Source organism: Zonotrichia leucophrys, chromosome 3 (genome assembly GCF_028769735.1).
Source record: "Zonotrichia leucophrys gambelii isolate GWCS_2022_RI chromosome 3, RI_Zleu_2.0, whole genome shotgun sequence".
Lineage (NCBI taxonomy): Eukaryota > Metazoa > Chordata > Aves > Passeriformes > Passerellidae > Zonotrichia > Zonotrichia leucophrys.
The window spans coordinates 24,062,637-24,085,685 of record NC_088172.1 but is presented as its reverse complement, the minus strand read 5'-3'; the positions used below and the strand labels follow the sequence as shown (position 1 = coordinate 24,085,685).

At 36.5% G+C, this 23,049-nt stretch overlaps 1 protein-coding gene across 2 annotated transcripts in view; it reads right to left on the bottom strand.

Moving 5' to 3' along the window:
* The window catches only part of SNTG2 (syntrophin gamma 2), a 213,345-nt gene that overhangs the window by 33,716 nt on the left and 156,580 nt on the right, over positions 1-23,049 (bottom strand). For both annotated transcript variants that reach the window (XM_064710128.1, XM_064710129.1), the window contains 3 exons: positions 22,524-22,653; positions 14,935-14,973; positions 6,369-6,485 (listed from right to left, as the gene is read on the bottom strand). In XM_064710128.1, coding sequence (XP_064566198.1) covers positions 6,369-6,485; positions 14,935-14,973; positions 22,524-22,653 — 286 coding nt within the window. The remainder of the gene's footprint in view (positions 1-6,368; positions 6,486-14,934; positions 14,974-22,523; positions 22,654-23,049) is intronic.

Genomic DNA, 23,049 nt, shown 5'->3' with positions numbered 1-23,049 from the left:
TGTTTTGATTCCTGAAGATTAATTTTAACTGTTGGGGATCTTTGCACTATAAATGATGGATGAAGGTGACACTGCTGTGCCATTAAATTTACTCTGAGTACTTCAGATTTCTTCCCATTATTCCACACATCTCTTTCATCTTTTGATGCTGTGTAACCTCATATGACTTTTTCAGCAGAGGCATACAGTGATAGTGACAGCTGCTGTCACCTGTATAAGCCAAGGTTTTCTTTACCTGTGTCTGTCAGAGAAAGGTTGCCATACTTAGAGAGTGAAACAGTCTGAAAACCACTGTGTGCAAGGTGCTCAGAACATAAAAAAGCATGTTGAGAGGAATTTTAAGGAGGCAAAATAAACATATTAGAAAGGAATACTAGAATCTAAACACACAGCTGACATTATTTATAGTTTTATCAGCACTATCATAGCATGTCGAAGTTTAAAATGTTACTGTTACAGACTGCTTTACTTTTAAAACCCCACAAATAACCATACAGTCCTAGTCAAGAAGAAAACCTGGAAATAATCAGGAAAGTTCATGAAAACTGTGATATCCTTCATTTGTTTTAAAGAATGTTCCAGTTTATTGCAGGTTATCCATCATCACACATGTAATAACTGGGTAACAAGTACCTAAGATAAATGAGACACCCAAGTATATTTCTTAGTCAATAAAGTAGTTTTTCCTCATTATTTCCCCTTGGAATTGTTCCTGCAGGTATTCCATACATTGCAATTTCTTGGCATGACAGTGTTACTATTTTTTATGAAGCATTTGACAAAACATTTCAAACAGCTCCATTTAGAATAGATGACTCAATGAGACATGCTTGCATTCATATGAATTTAGTTCAGACAGCTTCAGGAATAGTGTCAAATTGCATGAGAGTTTCAATTAGCATTCAGTAAGTTTCTGCTTTAATTCATGTTCATCTACTATATGAATTTATGACCAAGAGGAACTGAATGTTGTTATCTATATTATTGGCAGACCACTTCCATAGCTAACCCAGTGTAGTATGTGTTGAGTAATTGGTTCTGTAGACATTTAGCTATATTAATCCTTTCAGGATTAATACACTGCAAAACATTGCAAACGTTGCAAAACTAAGACATTTGTAAACTCACAGGTAACACTGAGCTGATCAGAAAGATAATAAGACCAAACAGGGTTACAAAAAATAGGAATCTGAAATTACAATTCTAAGTCTCTTATGAGAGACTAAAATAGGTATATAGAGTTACAAAAGTTCCAAGTGTTGCAAGAAATACTTTTTATTTTAGCATGAGTTTCTGCAATTTCCTCATGGTTTAAAAACAGGCATTACAGTGGAGTTCTGAAAATAAACAAACTGAAAAAATCTAGCTTTACATAGACCAGGTGATCTTATCATCAGTTCAAACTTAAATTCCAAATATACTTACCTTTAAATATGTGAATTAATAATTGGCTTTTCTTTAAAAAGTTATTATTTAAAATAGAGAGAAAACAATGAAGTTAAACTCATTTTGACACACACAGTAAACAATTAGCTCATAAAATTACTCCCTATAAGAGAATTCTGGAATTATAACATGGGTGTTGGAGTTCTGGATGTGAGATTTTTAGACTTTCTGTGCTGACAGACTCTGACTCCCAAGAGAGCCCTGCCTTTGACCTGAGGCTGTGGAGGAGGCTTCCAAAACTGATTGATAGCACTGAGATTACAGGTGTGTAGTTTGATGAGAAGTGTGTAACATCACAGGGTGTAAAATTTAAGAGTTTAAGGTTTCAGAATATAATAATATATATGGAGAAAGATGGAGGTTTTAGGGCAGAGGCTGGTCCTTCTACTTTACCTTCTTCCTTCTTCTGCATGGGTTTGGGTGGTATTTTGTAATTGGACAGAGAAGTCTGCATTGCGGACTTTGAGTGATTGGTTATTGGGTTAAAGTTGAAGATAATTTAGGTGCCATTTCTTTAATTGGATAGGTTAGCCTTAAAAGACCTTGTAAGAAATGATAGTTAGCCATTTTGCACCTTGTTAGTGAAATACTGCAGAACTTACTGCCTGTGAGACTGTAACATAGATAAGAAAAAATAAACACCTAAGTCTGAACACAAAATATAATCTCGAGTGCCTTCAATCCTGACCTCAACAGAGGCAGAGAAAAGAAGCCAAGAACTGTCAATAGGCATGAAAGGCTTTCATGCCTGCTCAGAGATCACCACTAAATAAAGAAATATGGCGTGAATGTAAAAGAGAATCATACTTCAAAAATAACTGAAATCAAATTAACATAACATATTCTTGGACTTTCTCTGAACACAGAATTTGATTCTAGAAGTCTCCAGAGACCCCAAAAATATTAAAAATATTTGAATAAATGTAGAGGAAAAAAAGTTAAAGTGCTGATAATATTTGTTACTGGAATTCAGCAAAGGCTGTATTATCTGAGAATTCAGCAGAATCATCCAACCTGCCTAGAAGTACTGAAAAGGTCTAAGGAGAAGATGAAATACTTCTAGGTAAAGAGTAATTAATTTCACTGGTCTTTTCGCTCCTTAAGGGAAAAAAAAATAAAAAAACACAAACCAAAAAAACCAAGAATTTTTTTAAGATTATTTTTAGCATTTAGAACTTACATGACAGCATTAAAAACACTGCTTGTCTTAATTACATTGTGCAAGCTTCTCTATACTGTCAAATGTGGAACTATTTCTGATACTTTCACAATATTCTTCTATTTGTTCTTTTCTTAAAATTATAAGCAGCCCATTCAGTGACTGTCTAGCTGCCTTCATGTATAATCACATCAGTGCTATTTATTTAATCACATTAAAAAAGATAGTTTTGCAATTAAGCGTTACATAACAGATCTAAGGTTATGGCTACTTGAATACTTTAATGTAAAAATCATAATGAACTATAAGGGAAACATAAAAAAATCAAACAGTAGAAATCTCCCTTCCATGTAGCCCATATTTCATAAAAACATTATTTTCTAGAAATTTTCAATGATATAAAATATATTTTGATTTTGAATGATAATTTAGAATATTTTTTCCTCAGTTTCTTCTGGGAGATGAATTTAGAACTTTTCCAATATCTGAAAATTGACAGGAATTTTATAGATGCTTTTAGAATGTAATAAAGTACTGCTTGTATATTAAAAATTACACAAGAATAATTTCTATTGGTTCAGTGGTGTTTTTCAGATATTCAGTTTTTATAAATGGGTCACATTTCTAATATAGCAGTGTGTAAATGAAATCTGTAAAATTTTAAATACAATCAGATGAGCCACTTCAGGGATGCAAAATGACCGTTCTCTGTTAATCACATGATTCTCGATATTTACTACTGTGGTGAAGCCTCTACATTTCTGGAATCACCATCTGATATATTGTAGAAGTAGCATATAAATAGAATATTACTTGTCGTAGTGAATTATTTCATAGTAAAGTATCCACTATTTTCCACAATTTTCTTTAATTTTGCTCATATATAACTATGTTTTCCATTCTTATGAAAATGAGCAGCTGTATTTACAATCATGTCATCTTTTACACACAATGAAATAGAAAAAGAGTGGAAATTGTACTACATCCTTTTACAAGCAGTTGTAAAATTATGGATAAAGATAAGTTTAGAATTTTTAGGTCCTCTGCTCTGTGCGCACTATATTGATACACTGATATGCAACTGATTTAGAATACAAATAACAATAGCAACATCTCTGAAATAAAATGTGTTAAATTTGTATCTTCTAAAGAAAAGTAAGTTGAAACATTTGTATTTTTGTGATTGAACAATTTTTTTTTTCTTCTTGCTTAAAATAGTAAAAAACCCAAGCCTCAGTAGAGCAATGGTAAGAGCATTAGCATCTAATATCTCTAAAAGCAGTGAAAGAGCTTTATATACTGTTTTCTGGGAGTACCAGTGATTCCAGCTACAGAGCTGGGACACGTGGCACAGAACCAGTGCCACGGGAGCTGTCCAGGGTCTGTCAGGGCAGGGTCCCTGCCAGGCAGGTCCTGACTCATGGTCCTGCAGTGGATTGACCTTGTCACACAGCCAAACACCCACCCAACCCCTCACTAACTCCCCAGTCCCCTGCTATGGGATGGGAGAGACAATAGGAAGAGCAAAATCAAGAAAATGCATGGGGCAAGAAGACAGTTAATATATTACTTGGTAGTAGCAGTAACAAGCTACAAGTAAACAGCAAGAAGCAGTTTAATAAGTGATGGAAAGGGGAAGAAATCAGTTAATGCAAAGACAATCGCACACTGCTCACCCCAAGCAGAGCAACGCCTAGCCATTCTCCAATCAAAGGCTACTTTTGAAGATCACATCCTCATTTTTTATTGCTAAGCATAATGTTTCATGGTACAGGATATCCCTTTTGTTCTATGTAAATCAGCTGTCCTGGCTCTGTCCCCCCCAGCCTGTCCCAGTCCCAGGCAGTTTGTTGGGTGAGCAGAGAGAATGGAAAGGCTGCACCAGCCCTGCTCAGCATCAGCTCAAACAGGGCCGTCTTAGCTCTGCTTTAGCCCCAGGAAGAAACCACTGCCACATGGGCTGCTCTGAAGTGGTGGCCTCCCTCCTAGCAGGGCCCAGGCAGGAGCAGGGCAGCCAAGGGGACAGGGCCAGCCCCAGCTCAGGCACCAGCCGTGTCCCTGGGAGCAGTGACAGGCCGAGGCTGGGCTGGACATGGGCCCCTGGGTGGCCCTGGGTTGTGGGACCATGGCTGGGCAGGGCTGTGGGGCCCAAGACTGGCCCTGCTGCCCTGCAGGGAAGGACATCAACAAAAGCCAGGGCTGGAGGTGGCCTCAGGAGAATGATAATCAGCTTCAAAGCTTTAGATCCAGGTTTGAAGTCTCCACATAGGAGGTTGCTGAAAACTGTGAATTTGGCCTTTAGTTTTGGGGGGTTTTTCCCTTGATGAGAGACATCTGGGGAATATTAAAAGAGCAAGAAAACCAGTCAACAAGTTTTATGATTTATAGACTCTTTCACATTTACTGGTGCATCATAGTATTGAGGTGACACAACACATTGATCAAAGGGATGCCCTTGGTTCATGTTTTGAAAGCCAAGGATCCTACAACAAAAATTTGTAAAAGGATAATAGATTCTATCATGTAATTTCTACTACCAGTCATCCCCACTTGCCTGTTCTTAGTATATTGCTGAAAATGGAAAATGAAGTAGTTTATCCCAAATTAGTACTGTATATATGTACAATTTTAACTATATCAAAAATGTGTCTTAGAAACAGGTCTGAAGACAATAATTTAACTTTAGAGAGGAATATAATTCCTTTGGTGTGTTATTTATTTGTTTAATATTTCTGGATACTACATTTTAATTGTATTGTAGTAATTGTATCAAATTTTAGTTCCTTGGCTTAACATATGAAACCCTCAATTTTCAGAGGGGGAATCCCTCTGCTTTTCCCACGTGTTGTCTCATTTAAAAAAGAAGACTATTGGCCATTTTAGAATGTTTGAAATTAATTGGAATCATTGGATTAATAATTTCAATCTAGAGAGGGGGAAATTTTACTTATTGCATTTTATCGAGGTTCTCAAATAACTTGAAAAGTATGCACTTCCCAATGGTGCATACTGCGGAGAGTACACATATAAAGGATCAAATTTTCTTCGGACCAGTAGACAAAACTGGGATACCTTCTGAGCAAAACTGTAGGCAAGTTGTATAATTGAAATTTCATGCTAAGTCCACATTTTATTCTTTTATCATTTGTTTAAGGGAAAGGTTTTCTGGAGAAAAAATAAAGGATTAAATGTGGTAAGTATAGGTAGTTTTTAAACATTTTTGGAATTCTACAGCTCATTTACATTTCACCCTTCTAAATTAATTTTTAGAAAAATATTTTATAAGGCACCTGTTGTGAAACAGAATTCTTGTAATGAGGTATATAAATGATCAAAGCAAGACTTGTCCAAACTGTACACTTAGCATTTGTTCCCTTGCTTGTGTGAAAAATCCATGAGTATCATCCAATAGTATAGATGGCTTATTTCATGATGCATCTTGTCTTTCAGAAAGCAGAGTAACTACTAACTCATTACATCTACAAAATACCTTAGAATAAATAAAGGAAGAAATATTAGGCCTCACCAACCAAAATAAAACCTGACCTTGACAACTTCAAAAACAAAACATACAGCAAACTTTTCAGAGGATCTTGAAAGATGTTAAATATCTACAGTTTATTGAAATTCAGTGGCATCTGTGACTTTAATTTACATTGAAATCTCAGCTGAAAACTTTGCTTGATAAAGGAAAACAAACCCAGACGTAACAAACAGGTTTCCATTTACAATGAAACTGATACAGAAATATCAATTTTTTTACCGGTGGAGTGCTGAAAATGTAGAAGGATGAACCCTTCAGGGCCAGAAACTTGAATTTGTAGAGCTGAGATGAATCAGTTCCTTCAAGCCTCTCATTTACCCATCCCATATGTATGACCTGTAAAAGAAAATAATTGAAAATTAAAGTTCTCTTTCTCAGTGGATCATGGTTTTAGTAGCATGGGATACATCATCTACTTCGCATTTGCCTTGCAACCATTTCTATATTCTTGAAGCATAAAGTATAATGCCAGTGTGTCAGAAGTCCTTGAAGAGACTTAAACTTGTAGTACAGGTAGTCTGAATCTTATCTGAAATAATCCCTGTTTTAAAAGCCACCTATGCAGGTCAAAGCAGACTCGCATTTGAGCCAGCAGAAAATCTACATGTACCAAAGTAGTTCAGTAGTTCAGCAGTTTATAAAACCATAATACCTTATCTATAGCAAACTTGGACATACTGATATTTCTATTACACATACCTCTAAAAAAATACCTCTAAACAAATCACTGAATTTATCTGAAATCAAACAGCTTTTACCAGGCTGTTTGATTGCAACTGTTAAAGTCTTTGTCACACTTGTTGTCTTTCAGAGTTTATACATTTTCATATATGTTTTATCACATTTATGTTTTCAAAGAGTTAGGTATCAAATCCAGTAGGTAGACAATGTTAGCAGTGTTACAATGCATGCCTTTATTTTCCAGATGAAGTAATGCTAAGAAAAAATGAAATGGAGAAGTAAGATTGCATGCTTCCTTTTTGAGGAAAATACAAATTTATAACGAAACGCCATAAATAAGAATGCCATGGTATGGCAGTAGAATATCATAAATGTCTTTACTGAAAAATAACAAAGCAAAAACATTCCAGGCTCCATTTTGCATAAATTAAGAGGAATATATTGCTCTTGAAACAGGTACTTAAATCTAGAGCGAATCACCAATCTGAGTGTACAAGTATTGCTGAGCAGCTTGCTCATTTTCAACTAAGGCTACACTTACAGAAGGAAATGATTTACAGGGGGAAGAAATGTCAAAGCCCTCACTAATAGTATGGATGAATTTTCATACCTATATTATGAAGACCTCACAAATTGCTTTCTAATGTTGGTATTTATTGTATGAATTATGTCTTTTGTCAATCAATTTATTAATAAATGAATAATAAATCAGTATGTTGAGCCAGACAATCCTTCACCATACTGTTCTTCTGAGCTCCAGCACTAACATTTTAAGGGCATCTAAAAAACTGCAAAATAAATACAGCAGACCTTCCAGTTCTTGATTTGCTGTTCTGTAAATCGAATAGCTCTCACCAAAACATTGTTTCTCTAGTAGTCAGCAAAAGTGTTGAAGCAGGATATTCAGACATCACATTACTTAAAAAAAATTACTATATTATTGTTGCTACTCTACAATAATGATATTATATATTCAGTTTATCAGGGTCTTAATATCAAATCACACAGACAAAAAGAATTATATCAAATATAGTTTTAGGGGCTTTTACTTTCTTTCTACATATCTTTTTTATTGACTGGTTTATTTAATGGTCTTTTAGATTTCAGAAATGGAGAAAGAATTATTATTCAGTTCAAAAAAAAATCTCTATGGAACAAAAGCAAACAAATGTTGGTACTTATTTACAAGCTGTCTGTGGCTTACCGGGATACTGAGATTTTAATGTGATCTTAGTACGTGGGTGGGAATGTTAGTCCGGGATAAAAAAATATTCTGTTTATTTGATTGAAACCTGCCATTTGAAGTTTTCAGGAGAGATCACAAGGCATTATACAACAGACTGTCCCTTCTCAGCACTGCTTTCACTACATCATACATCATTGATATGTTATTAAGTTTCTAACATGTTTTAATACACTTTCCAAAAGTTCCCATAAGAAGAAAATGAGCAATGGCACTCATTACAAGGAGATAAAACAAGTCACTAACAAAATGTAATGCAATCATAGCCGATAAATGAAAGTTCTTATTTGCACTTATTGTTTTCCTGCAGTAATAAAGCATCTAGATGCTGTAATGACTGGAAATTTGATGTGTTAAATTTAATAAAGCAGTCAATTTTGTAGTAGCAGTAAATTTTGTATATAGTATTTTAGTTACATACTTATGAAAAGTAAGTGATGCAAAACACTCAGGAGGGAATTGAAGAAAGAAAATCAAATAGATGTCTGTGTATGACACATCAGAACAGACAGATACACTTATGTAATTTAAGTGGGATAGTAATCTACAAGAGATGCTAGACTGACCTGCAAGTTAAGAACCAGAGTCATACCAAGAGGCACACTGGAACTACAACAAATTAAGAAAGCAAAAAGAAGTACATCTTGAGGCATCTTAAATCATTTTGGGGGAGTCTTTTCCAAAACAATGGTAGATGGTATATTTTGAAGAAAACAGTTATTGGGGCAGGACTGGGAGTGGGGGGACAAGCAGTCCTTACACATACATAAAGTTTAACTAAAAGCAAAATAAAAATAAAATATAAGATTGTAATGCTGTAAGTTTTGATATATTACATTACTGTTTTCCATTTTACACCAGTTGCATTCAGTTATGTCTGAATGACTGCTATTCAAAATAAAATGCTCTAGAGAGCAAAGCATAGAGGAACTTAGAAATTATGACAAAAGTTCTCTTTGTGCTTTAATGAAGAACAAAATTCGTAACTCCAAGCTGGGCACAGTTTGAACACCACAAATAGCAACATATCCACACCATGCTGAAGGGAACTATGAAGATAGGCATGTACCTGGATTCATGCATCTTCCCAGGCATTGTCTGCCTGGGCAAAATTTAGACTACAAGTCCTTTTGGGTAGCAATAAAAGTTTCTTCTCTTTGTTTTCTTGTTTTAACAGGAAGCTGGTAAATTGGACCTGATGTCTCTCACCTTTACTCATTACAGCCTTCTTGTTCAAGTTAAGATCCAAAGCACAAAACTCTATCTTGAAGACAGCTACAAGTAAATTGCCTTATGGTTATGCATTCTTATAGCAGATCAGCAGCACTACTCATGCAGCAGGAATTAAGCAAACTAAAGAAAAATGAAAACATCCTTCACAAATTCTTTTTTCTTGTATTTCTGCTTTGTATTTTTGCAATATTACAGCAATAAGTGGAAAAATAAAGAAGAACCGATTTCAAACTATAGCTGTTTATCTCACAGAGCATCTATACCTCACAGCACTGCCTATCAGCTGACTAGGGGTTAAAAAACTCAGTGTTTCTAAGTGATTCTTCTGCTGTTAAAGTTTTTTCAGTTGTGGATCTGAAGTGCCAGAAAAAGTCTCTGAAGCTAATCAAGGCAATTTCATTAGGAAATAAAAGCTGCCCCCATATTTGAAAAGCTTCTTATTTAGTATTATGATTTTATAATTATACCACACAGAGTAGAAATGAGGTTTCTGAAAAACATATTATCCTACCCTCTCAAAAATGCAGTAGCCCTGATACCTATTTTGTTTCTAAAAAATGCTTCCTTAATGTTCTCAGGCTCTCTCCTATAGTGGAGGCTGCCTATTTTCTCTTAGTAATCTATTCTAGCACTTTATTTCTCATGTCCAGCATGAATCAGCCTCACTGTAATCATAATTACTGCCCTTTCCACTAAAGACTCAAATGGTTTTCACCTTTAAGTGGAAGAATTAAAAAACTTAGTTCACAAATGGAGCAAAAATAGACGAACAAGGATATGTAGCTGGTGTAGCCATCATTCTTTGCTGCTTTTCACATGTTATTCTCTGAGCAAAAAGTTATCATTGTTGAATATTTCTTTCATACCTCTGTATTTTTCTCAACCTGTCCACAGAGGCCACAGGAAACCTCTGGTCAATACCTTTTCAGAAACATAGTGCACAAAATCAGAGGCAGTATTCTGGCCAAGGCCTTACAGCAACAGGAAGGCTTAGCATGTTCTGCAGTAGCTGGCTAAGGTACAGCCCACAATGCCTGCCTTTCTCAAAAGCCACCATGGTTGTTCTGACATGCAGGTGAGCAGCCAGCCTGGCCTGATGTTACACTGACAGGTAACAGTGTGAGAAACTGCTGGACATCGCTCACAGTGTGAAGGGAGGAGTTGGCTGGAAGCTGAAGCCAACAAGGGGGTAAACATCAATAAGGGGGCAAACCAAATGGTGAAATGCACTAAAAGAAAGTGAATAATGGGTAAAGAATGCTAAAAGATAATGAAAAAGGGGACTGATTTGCAGACAGCTTTGGTGCTATCGCAGATTAAGGCTGAAATAGCCAAATGAGCATGCAAAATTCAGAAAAAATAAGGGCCAATGGAGAAGCAGTGAAGTGTGGGTCAATTCCTTATTTGCAAGGAGAAAAAGGGGGGAAAAAGTAATATTAGGTATACCAGAGGAATGCAAATTTTTGGGGTGTCTGTTGGTCAACCCTGTACCTGATTACAGCATACAGATGTAATAATAAACTGTAATAATAAACCATAGCAGTAAGTCTTAAATATGAACCTGTTTTTCATATTATCTCTATCTGACTGGCTTGTGCAGATAGGGTCATCTCTGAGTTCTAGTAAAACAGCGGGGGATGAACAAAACCTTTCTAAAAGAATTTATCCCTCCCCCAGAAAACCATCAAACATTTTGCAGCAACAACCTGTTCAGTTTTTCCCAGTCTTTTACATATACTTAATTGTTCTTGCATATATGCCATGTACTAATTGGCTTCAATCCTGGTTTTCAGAGTCACTCTTCAACATGGCAGGATCATTCATATGTTCAACATGGTGTTTTAAAGCTTAATGTCTGCAAAATTAGTAGGCTTATTTTTGCTAATGCACCATAAAGGCAGTATTCAAGGGAACTGGATCTGGGTCACCTCTTCAGCAATTCTAGTCAATATGTCAGTTTGGAAAGGGAACCATCTATACCTAATATTGGATTATCCAACAAAATCTGTACAACAAAATCCATATAATACTTGTTTAAAATATTTTAATGTCAAAAGTTGTCAAAAACCTCACTGGAATCAAGATATGTTGCAGCAACCTCCTGTCACACATCCACAGGATTTACATGTTCACAAGAGAAAATTAGATTGATTGTCATGATTTGTTATTGAAAAATCCTTCAGAGCAGTCATTTATCATCTTTCTGTTCCACACAGGTATTTTGTTTATTTGTTTCAAATTTCTTTACAGGGATTGAATTCAAATTGAGTAGTATCTAATTGCCTGATTTCTCTTTTTTTATTCCATTAGCAACCATAATGTTTGCCCTTTCCTAAGGTTTAGATTTGACACTTGGCAGACACAAATCCCCTGAAATAATAATGATAAAAGTTTAGGTCTTTAAAACATAAAAACTATCCAGCAAACAAACCAAAAAACATTGCAAGTATTTTTATCTGTACAGAGAGAGAATTTGCTAATTTACTTTCATAAAAATTAAAAAGCAATCCAGATCCAGCAGCATGTATTTTTGAAAACTGAGTCCCAAATTTAACAAAGAATCAAGTGCTTTCAAATCTCTAGAGTATTATAATAAACAATATCAAGCAAAATGAAAAAGTTATGATGCTTAGATGCTGTGTGTTTTATTATTAACACAGGTTACACGAAGAACCAGAGCTTCAGCAGAGCTACTTATTAAATGCCTTTTAAATTGGGGTAAACATTGAATATTTCTTAAAACCTTGTAGTCCTTGACTTGAAGTAACTATCATGACATGTCCTAGCATAATTAGAACTTGCCAAACAATTTCCACAAATAGTCTGGGATTTTAGCTTTGGTGAAAATAATTTCCAATAGGCAGTTTAAATGCAAACACCCTACTTTGGTGGGGAAAAGGAATTTAAAAGTATGGAAGCAGCCAGACCAATTAACTTCACATCCTGGTACCGTCAATACAAATTGATATGTTTAATATAAACATATCAATAATAACTACAGCTTCTACTACCTTGCCTAATACTTCTAACTTTGGGTCATAGACACAGAGCAAAGTCATAGAATCAGAGAGTCATAGAGTATTCTGAGCTGGAAGGGATCCACAAGCATCATCAAAGTCTAAATTATGGCCCTTCACAGACTAAGAATCACCATATTTGTTTGATATCTTTTGGCAAAGAGACCCATAAATAAAGTTGGTTTAAACCCAAGAACCAACATCTTAGTCCTTTCCCTTTTTCTTTATTTAAATGTGTACAGAATTCATTATGTTCTGGAGATTCAGTTTGCAAAAAAAAAAAAAAAAGTCAGAGGCAATATAAGAGACAAAGAAGAAAGCTAGGTTTAACAAAGTAATTTTTTACATTCTTGATAACCTTGAATCCTAGTTTTTTTAATGGCCTATGAAAACCAGAATCTGAATGAATCTATCCACATCCAACCTTCTCCCTTTGTGAAAGATTAAGCTGGACTCTAAAAGCAATGAAGAAAACTCACCGCAGGCAACACAGTAATGAAACTCTAAGGACCTGTTTAATTCTTCAGGAATGTCCATGCTCAAAAGAAAAGATAAATTTGCAGCTATCAAAAATTTTACTTCAAGGCAGTTCTTCAAGTGACCTCCAATCTCTTAAGGTTATCTTTCCTCTAAATTTTAAACCAATTGCCTTAATAAGAGCTATTCAGGTCTGTACAAACATTATGTAACTGACAGTAATAGGCTCCATTAATCTAGGTCAGAAAAGCTTCTCTTCTGCTTTCAGTTATCATTGCCAAATTTTATATGATGCCTTTGTGATATATATATATATGAGAATTCACATTTTGATTGCTTTTAAAGCAAATTTTAACAGGATATGCAAAGTCTGAGTTGATCACAATTGTTCTTTTAATATTTTTATGTTTTCTAGTTTTGCTTACTTGATCTGCCCAAATTCATTATAAACTTTTTTTCCTCACTTTTTGGCAGAGAACAATCCAATGATTGTTGCTCTCAGTTGTAACTTAAAATTTCAACTTCTGAAATTATGGTCCTAATTGTCCTTCTGTTCATACTCAGAATGGAAAAAGTGAGAGAGATTTGTACTGCCTAACTTTAGATGGTAGGCCAAGGCAAGTTAAGATTAGCAGAAGTGACTCTTCTAAAGGATGATTTAAAGGGCTGATACCAAGTTTCACACTTGAACAGTTCTCTGGAACAGAATAGGCTTCTGCACTGATTATTTAGGCAATTTATGGAGACTAGGCAATTAATTTAGGAAACCAAATTACGTATCTAGTGATATGTATACAGTTGTATGACTGTCTTCAAATTTTTTTGAAAATTGAGGGAGAGTATGTCTTCTTTTTTTCAACTGAACTCATTATGTGTGCCCAAACTGATAAGGAAAAAACTTTGAATAGTTTACTAAAGCACTTGCAGTAGATAGTTAATCCAATAAAATATATCCAAATCCAATACCTTTTCCCCTGGCATTCATAATCACCTGGTTTTCATGTTGGTTTAATTAATAATTAAAAGCCATGACAAAGAGAGCAATTAAATCACGGAATTATAGAACAGTTTGGGTTGGAAGGGAGCTTTAAATGTAATGGAGGTCAACCCCACTGCAAAAAGCTGGCACATCTTCAAATAGATCAGATGGCTCAGAGCTCCACTAATTTAACCTTGAATGTTTCCACGGATGGGGTGTGCATCACCTCTCTGGCCAATTTTGCCAGTGCTTTACTGCCCTTAATGTAAGAAAAAAATTCTTTTTTATGGCTAAACTAAATCAACACTCTTTAAGTTTAAAATTAGTACCCTTGTCCTATTACAATATGTTCTGCTAAAAGTTTGTCCCAGTCATTCTTATAGGCCCCCTTTAGATACTGAAAGGATTCAATAAGGTCACGTTGGAGCCTTCCCTTCTCCAGGCTGAATAACGCCAGCTTCCCCAGTCTCTCCTCACAGGAGTGGTGTTCCACCCCTCTGATTATCTGATTGTGTCCTTCTCTGGATCTGTTAGAGTTGGTCCATGCCCTTCTTATTTTGGGAGCCCCAGGGCTGGATGCAGAGATACAGGGGTCTCACCAGAGCAGAGCAGAGGGGCAGAATCACCTGCCCTGACCTGCTGGCCACTCTAATTTTGATGCAGCCCAGGACACAGTTAGCTTTCTGCTCCCCAAGTCCTCCCTGCCCTTCAAGTGCCTTATCACAACTTCTAGGAGGATCTGTTCCTTGATCTTCCCAGGAACATGGATGAGGCTGACAGGTCAGTAGCTCCTGCGTTTCTCCTTTCTATCAGTTTTAAAAGTGGGTGCAATGTTTCCTCTCTGCTTCTCACCAGGGACTTCACCTGACTTCTATGGGTTTGCAAACATGGAGAGTGCCTTGGCAACTACATCACCCAATTTTCTTAAGATTCTGGGATGCATCTCATCAGGTCCCATAGACTTAAGCATGTTCAGGTTCCTGAAGTGGTCACAAATCTGATCCTACAGTGGGAGGGACTTTGCTCTCCCATCACTTGCAGTCCATCCCCTAGGCAGTTTTAAAACTGACTACATTTGTATGCAAGCTCTACAAATTTTCCAACAATGTAATCACACAAATGAAAAAAAAATGGATAATATAATGGAAATCTTACCTGGTCAGAGGGAGAACAGCATTTATTTGCCATTTTCATCTATGAAAGAGAGAGGGAAGAACACATAGAGTTATTGGTATGCTGAAGAGTTTCTGTGAAGGAATTAGCATAGATTGACTTAGTTATTGAATACTACATTAATACATCCAAATTATATTTGTAAGAAATTTTATCAGTCAGTGTTTAAATAGTAGATTTTTATTATTATAGCAAATTTGCAAAACCAAGGACTTGAAAGACAAAAACTTTTAATCAATTTTCCTTAAATACCTCATAAAGATTTGCATTTATGAATTTAACTTTGCCAGTCTGAGTGAAAATACTATATTGTACTGTGGATATCTCACGTCTCAATTAAACAATTGCTTAAGCAGATTCTTAAATGATGTCTGCAATTAAGTCCTTGGACCATAAAGTGTAAGATGCATTTACAGCTGAAATGAAAATTGCATGGGCTTTCCTGTTAGTTTACTCTTCAAGACAAAGTTTTTCCTCTTTGTTTAGGTAATGAAGAGTTTTGATCATTTTGATTTTTCTCTGGCAGTCATAGTTTGCACATATGAGTGGTGGACAAGTACTGAAATATATAGTACACAAATACTTCCTTAAATGTAACATTTTTTAAAGTACAATTTTATTAAGTGTAGATAAGAATTTAAAAAGAAATATATTAGAGTGTAAAATCAGACTTCCCTACATTCTAGGAGGAAGCTGAAAACTGTCCTAGAGTTGATGAGTATTTCCAAATGACCTTGTTGTCAAAAAGCTTGTTTTATTAGAAATGAAAGGTTTGTGATGGAAGACCAAAACCCTATACCTCTGAACAAGGAAAACTCCAATAGCCATAGGAAATGAACAGAAGAATTCCAGGGCTATTGTTTCTATGTTGGGTACACCAGATTTTTAAGACCAAACCTGTGGATGTAACTCATGTTAATATGGTGATGCCATTGACTGCTGTGGTGGGTTGGCTCTGGCCAGTGGCTGAGCATCCACATAGCTGCTCACTCCCTCCTCCCTAGTAGCAGGAAGGGTGAGAGAATAGGAAAAGCAAAATCAAGAAAACTTCTGAGTCAAGATGAACAGAGCTTAAGTGAAAGAAACAAGAAAAATTCAAGTGATGTGAATGCAATCACTCCCTGCCTCCCACAAGCAGGCTTCAAGCAACAGCTTGGAATACAAACCCACACCTCTTTTCCCCATGATGTCATTTCAATTGCTGGGCACAATGGCGTTGAATATCTCTTTGCCCACTTTCAGTCAGCTAACCCATCCGTGTCCCTTCCTAATTCCTTATTCCATCCTCTGCTGAGGTGGGTGGGGTGAGTCAGAGAGAAAAAGTCAAAGCCTTCATTCCATGCAAGAACTGTTCAGCACCAATCAAAACACTGGTGTGTTATTAATGCTGTTCTAGCCACAAATACAGAACACAGCACCTGCTGCTACAAAGAGAGCTCCCCCTATCCCAGCCAGAGCCAGTACATGTGGATGGGCCCACAGACTTTGTGTCATGGTAATGACACAGGCCTCAGGATGTGTCTGGGTTTATACATACACACACACTCTTGCAACTAACAGAGGACAATAACAAATCATTGTCCTCCACAGAGTGAAGTATCTATGATCATAAACAAAATGGCCTTAGGAAAAAAGGCAATGTGGATGTGTAGGATGACAACAGGAGTCTTGACTGTATGGACAGAGGGTGACAGCAATGCTCAGGGCTGTAGGAGGTCTCTAGTCAGTCCTAACCCATTATGGGCCATCAGGGTTTCTTCTCCCTCACACACTCACTTTTGCAGCCCTTTGGAATTGAACTGTGTAGTTAAATGGTGCAGATATGCGGGTGGGTCAGATAGCTGGGGTGACTGAGGGTCTGAGGTAGAGGTGGCCAAGCTGCTGGGAGCCGGGGGCATCTGCCAGGCCTGGCTGCATGTTGGGAGATCCTGCCAGGCTCTTGAAAAAAGTGGCCCTAACAGCTCCTGGCTACTCTAGAGGAGGAGCAGGGCCTACCACAACAGCAGTGGGTCACAGGCGGCAGGGCTGGCACCCACTGTTTAGCACAGGCAGGGAGCAACCAGGAGGATGGAACTGGAATTTGGCTGCTAACTGGACAGAGGGGCCCCAGCAAGGCTCCTGGCAGATCATGCACCAGGTGTGCCTTCCTCAGCCTGGCACAACTGCAGGGCTGCACTGTTCTGGAGCTGGCCTGGAGCACTGGCTGAGAGAAGAGTCCCCCATGGGGCCCCATCAGTAACAAACCAGCTGTCAAGAACCTCACTCTGTAACTCGGTTAAAACAAATTGGTGAAATGGTCAGTGTTGCAGAAGGAAGCAGTCACCAGTCTGATTTGGTGGTGGGCTTAATCCTGCTAGAAGAGTTGTGCAGGACATAATGAAAAGTCACCTGGACTACTTCAATGTCAGTAGAAATGCTGATACACCCGGCCCATAGTCAGGACCAACCTTTCTCCTGTGCCTCATACACAAATACATACACAAATTAACTACAGAAAAGCCATGTTAGACACACAAAAAATATAATTTCCTTTCATGTGTCTCACAGCCATACTCAATAATAAGATTACTATAGCACTAACCAGTGCAAGTAAATGGGTTCAGATGTGGCTGGAAAAAAGTGTGTCAGACTGACTATGAAGGTTTTCTGCACCAAGCAGGTAGAATATTTTGAAGAGCACCCTAATAACCAGCTCAGCTTCCCACTGGAAAGGATAATAGGGAAGAATGTTTGGACTCCACAGTTTTTCACTGCACAGGCAACTCATTCCCTATTTCAAGCAGGATGGCTGCAGCCCTGATGTTGCTGTGGGGAGAGGAAAAAGATCTGCTTCTATATCGTATTACATCCCAGTGTCACAGCGCTGAGAAGTACGAACTCTTCACTTCACCCAGCACCACGTGTGCCCTTCACACGTCTCCACAGCTGGTGCAGACAGGCAGGAATACAAATGAGACACATTTACCTTTGCTAGCACTGCAGTATAGAAATGTGAGCTGGACACAGCAGGGGAACTAAAACAAAAAACCTGGGTCTGCAAACACTGCAGGCTGCTTGGAAAAGGAACTACTAAGCAAATTGTAATTCCTACACTCTGTTCTAAATGGATACATACAGGGAAGGACCTAAAATTATTCAGAACCATTTACCTAAATCTAAATGCCTCCCAGGCTGGGATTTATTTCACATATAATATACCTTTATTCTCTTTCAGAAAAACAGTGAAAGATCTTGACAGGCACCTATTTTTTTCCTGGCTGTATTAGTATCCTATGTGACTGCTTATTGCTTGGCCAAGTTTAGGGGATGTGGGTCCTATCCCTACTGACTTCCCTTTACAACCTCTACAGTTTGAACTGTGGTACTTTCAACTGGAAATTTTGCATTTAAAACAGAAAAAAAGCAGGAGTGAAGAAATATTATGCATTCTCACCCTGGGAATAGAACTGTTTGTATAATCATTGAGGCAGTTGAATTTGTATGCTACTTCCTACACACAAGGATTTTGTTTCCATCTACATGTACCCCAAATCTGCTGTGTAAAGAAAGCAAGACCTCCTCAATTTTCTTTCCTTTTTGTTAATGTATGTTTAAAGATCATAAGTCTCTCCCTATTACAACAGACATTTCACACAACTGCAACACAAAATATCCCCAGATACGTGTTCATATGAAGAAATAAAAGAGAAGGTTTACAGACTATGACATATACAATTAAAAAACATGTCATGGCCATAAATGTGATCTGGATTAATAACCCCACTTTAATATCAAATTTTAAGTTTCTACCATCGTCCAATGAAACTGCTGGAATGATTTATAAAAATCATAAATAATGTTTAAAGTGGAACAAGAGCATCATAACTTGTTCTCTGACCTGCTTATGACCTACTCATTTATTTACTTTTTTTTTTTTAAACAATAACACCATTAGAATTTACTGTGAAAAACCACAAAACCTTGAGAAAGTTTTATATATAAGAAACAAATCTGTATAATGTAAATGAACTGACAGCATTACGTTTAGGTGCTTCTACTGATTATGACTGAAAATATGTTCAGTGCTATATTGCAAAGACAATAATTAAGATCCATGAGAAAACCTGCATATATCTTATAGCTGTCAATCTGAATGGTGAAAAACAGAGAGAGAAATATATAAATTATCCCAAAGACCTTTCTCCTAGAAAGTCATAGCCATTACAGCACTGCCACTTCAGCCTACAAAGAACCCTTCAGCTCAAGAAATTAAGAACAAGAGCAGTGAGAAGCACAGGCAGAATAATTTATTTCCTGTGTTTCTTGTTCAATCATGGAAGATTCACTGCCAGTTTCTGTTACTTCTTCCCCCAGTTTTTTCAACTGCACCTCCTTCTGCAAGAAAAGAGGTGTGTGAAGAAATAAATCTCAGGTGCTGATTCACCTGCATTTATTTCTGCCAAGGATAAATGCAAAAAGCTTTGAGAATATTAAAAATGAGGATTGAATCACAAAGGACGATGATAGGGTAGTTTCATGCTGGTAGAAAAGTATGTGAAAAAACAGAATATATAGAGATAGGTTGGGGAGAATTTGGGGCAAGGGTCCTCAGAAATGCATGTTGCTTGTAAAGCTGACTGTAACTAGGAAATTTTCTGAGCTAAACATACAAAGCATGTATCAGCAATGAGGGCTGAAAAGATACTCTTAGATTTTTCTCCACGTTGCAGCATTCTCTGTGCTCCTCTGTCATCTAAGAATTAAGTCCAGGCTGGTACCAGAATCATTATTTATCATCTACCAAGTAACACTCTCTAAATATGCATAGGGGCAGCACTCCTATGCAGTGACAAGTTCTCACATCTCCACTGTTGAAAGATGACTCCTCCTATACACTTGATCCCCAGAGAGCTTGCCTTTGTATAGAACTTAGATGTTTCAGTAGTACTTCAAAAGAGTAGTCTGACATTAGCAGAAGTGTCACATTGTGGCAGAGCTATTTTTGCACTACCTACACTAGGACTGTCTCCTGGCATCAGCAGGAGATCTGACAAAGAGCTGCTGAACATGACTTTATTAGGGTAAAATAAAAAAAAAATAAAGTATATTAGGGTAAAGTGATACAGGAAAGATTGGGTGCACTGCACAAAAAAAATCCCTATTAAGAGCTCTTTAAGAACTAAAATTCTAAAAGAAATTATTTAAAATGTCATGCAAATATGTAGGGCAACAAGTGTAGATAAGTGTAACACAGATAGGCACATTTTAAGTAAGAATGACTAAGGTACGAGAAAAGTTGCTAAAGTCATGAAACAAGTACCAGCAAAACAAAATGTAGAAATGTGTGGAAGTAAAACATGAATAATGGTAAGTACTGCTTAAAAACCTCATAATAGCTCAGGTAAGGATGCTGACATTATGCCAACAGTGTTAGCAAAAAAGTCCATTGTGATCATGCATCTAGTAACTAATTTCCATACTGAGATGATGGTGTGGGACAGAATAGGAAATCAATAGTTTAACTATTTGGAGAAGCAACTGAACTTTGAGTCCGCAAGTACTCACGAAAATAATCCATAACCAGATAAGGAGCTCTCTGAAATAATTTCTGAATGAGTAGTGATTATCTTTGGTCCTGGAGAATGGGGAGACACTCTACAGGAGTGGAGAAGTGCAGAGACAGGAAGAAGCTCTGAAGGAATAACAGATACATTCCCCAATGTCAGTGCCAGAGGGACAACAAAAGGGATTCTCACTGACTACTTCATCTCCTCTTCTGATGATCAATAATTAAATAAATGCTCTGGCCTGACCTTTTACAGTGGTACCACAGGCTGCACACCTGACAAAACCTGGAAAGCCACTGTCCAAGCAAAAAAGTTTACATGCTTCTCATATGAACTTATATGAGTTTGCTTTGTAACTCACTAAGAACACAAAACATGGATATTCATCATGACTGTTGTTTCTCAGCCCCTTCCTGGGCCAGTTACATGAACACCAGATGGACTACTTTATTGACAGAATTCAATAGAAAAAGATAGTGGAGAAGACTAAGAAAGTCCTCAGTTCTTAATAAAATATTGCTGCTGACAGGTCACAGCACAGTGAAGATACATAATTACTGCAGGACACATGATTACTGCACATAGTCCTTTGGAAAAAACTGACTAGCACCCTATGACTAACAAAAGCTGCCTGCATTTGTTTTTATTCTTATTCACTTATATCATTGGAATGGCTCTTATTCAATGAATTTCTCTAGAAAGAAAAAAAAGGCTTAGTAACTATGAATTGGAATTTCTCTAGAAATATTACCATACACTTTCTTAGAATTATTACATAATAATACCCTGTACGTTATCTGAGTCACTAAATAGTATCTGAAAAGAACACGTCATAAGCAAAAATGTCTGATTTTGACAAAGAGATTGTTTAAGCAATTGAATATTTTAAAAGAATTAATGGAATAAATGAACTATTACGATCAAATGTGATTCATGTAGCTTTTGTAGAATAGGAAAACAAATTAAATTTTAAGTCTGTTTTAACCAACAGACTTAAAGATTTATGTTGGAATTTAATACAAATTCTTCACAATATAATCTGGAGACCTAAGCAACAGTTCATTTAGAGTACAAAGCACAAATAAAAGTCAGGCTACTAAATCATAATTTACGAAAGAAGTTAACAGACTATGCACATGTAGAGAAAGAAAATATCAAAACCTGCACAGGCACTTTTTCAGGGACAGCTGTGCTACTGCATTTTTCATCACTGAATTTTATCATTTTTTAAAGACAAATATACTTTCAAAATTGTACATTATTGAGTTCCCTATTTAACTTCATTGTTAATTCCATAATTATCAATGTTGTTAGCTGCTCTTTGATGGAATAATAGATGTGCTGTCCAAATAGTAATTTTCTGTTTCTCTGGGGACTAGTTAATACTTCTGTTTGCAAAGGCAATTGTTACTTAATAATTTACAGGAGTAACTTAAAATAGTATAAGCATCTTTATACTTCCAGGAAGTGAGATAGAATAATGTGTCCTTAAATAAATCAACTCCTAGACAACTTAGAGATGTAAAATTATTGTCTCCAGTAAGTCTCAGTAAATCATTCTTCACTAGCTACAGAATTTTCACATGCTTGTTTCAAAAGAAACAAATCTAACAAAGAGCTGCTGAACATGACTTTATTAAGGTAAAAAAAAAAAAAAAAAAGAAAAGCAACAAATGCTAATTTCAAGCATGGTTTAACCACAAAAATGTGAAAATGAAATATTTGGTCACATCTAAAGCTCTGTGAAATGACCACTACTGATACATATTTTGACCTAAAAATCTTTAAAAAGATAAATGCAATCTGATTTTCTACTGGTTTCTGTTCTATGCTAACACTGCAAGCCTTGAAAACTTCTTGATACTTTTGATCAGGCAGCGCACCCTATTTTGTCCTTTCTCTTTTTCCTCCCCATACACAAGCATTTTATATATTGTACTTAAAGGTGAATTGTTTTTTACCTTTTGAAAACTAGAAATAACTTTACAATAGGATAAACAAGAAAATATGCAGAAAGTAACATACATTTTGAAGTGTCAAATCACTGATGTTAGTAGACATTGCTCTCAGCCAGTCAGCACTCTCCTGGGCTGTATAAAACTGAAGTATCCCAGTACTAACTCCATCGAGTGCCAGCACTTCAAATGCATTAGATCTGCAGTAAGAAGAAATATATCCGTAAAGGAAGATATGTCAGTTTTCTGAAACTGCCCAATATTTATCAGTGTTCAAGTGATTTTTATGCCTTTTGACAAGTTTTTGACTGTTTAATTTACCAATCAATAGAAAGGCAACAAACCCAAGGATAATAGGGCAGTACCAAGAGTAACAGATACAAGAAGTACTTTCTCTGTACCAATATATACAAGTGCCGATGATCATTTACTTCCCCTGGGTATACATATTATGTTCATAATTATTGAACTTAAGGTAGTGTATTCAGGAAATATGCATTGGGCCTTTTTGAAGAAAAAAATAGTGTTTTTTAAAACCAAAATGCCAATTTTATTTATTGCACTTTGGCTAAATTTACTGGGAATGTATGAAGATT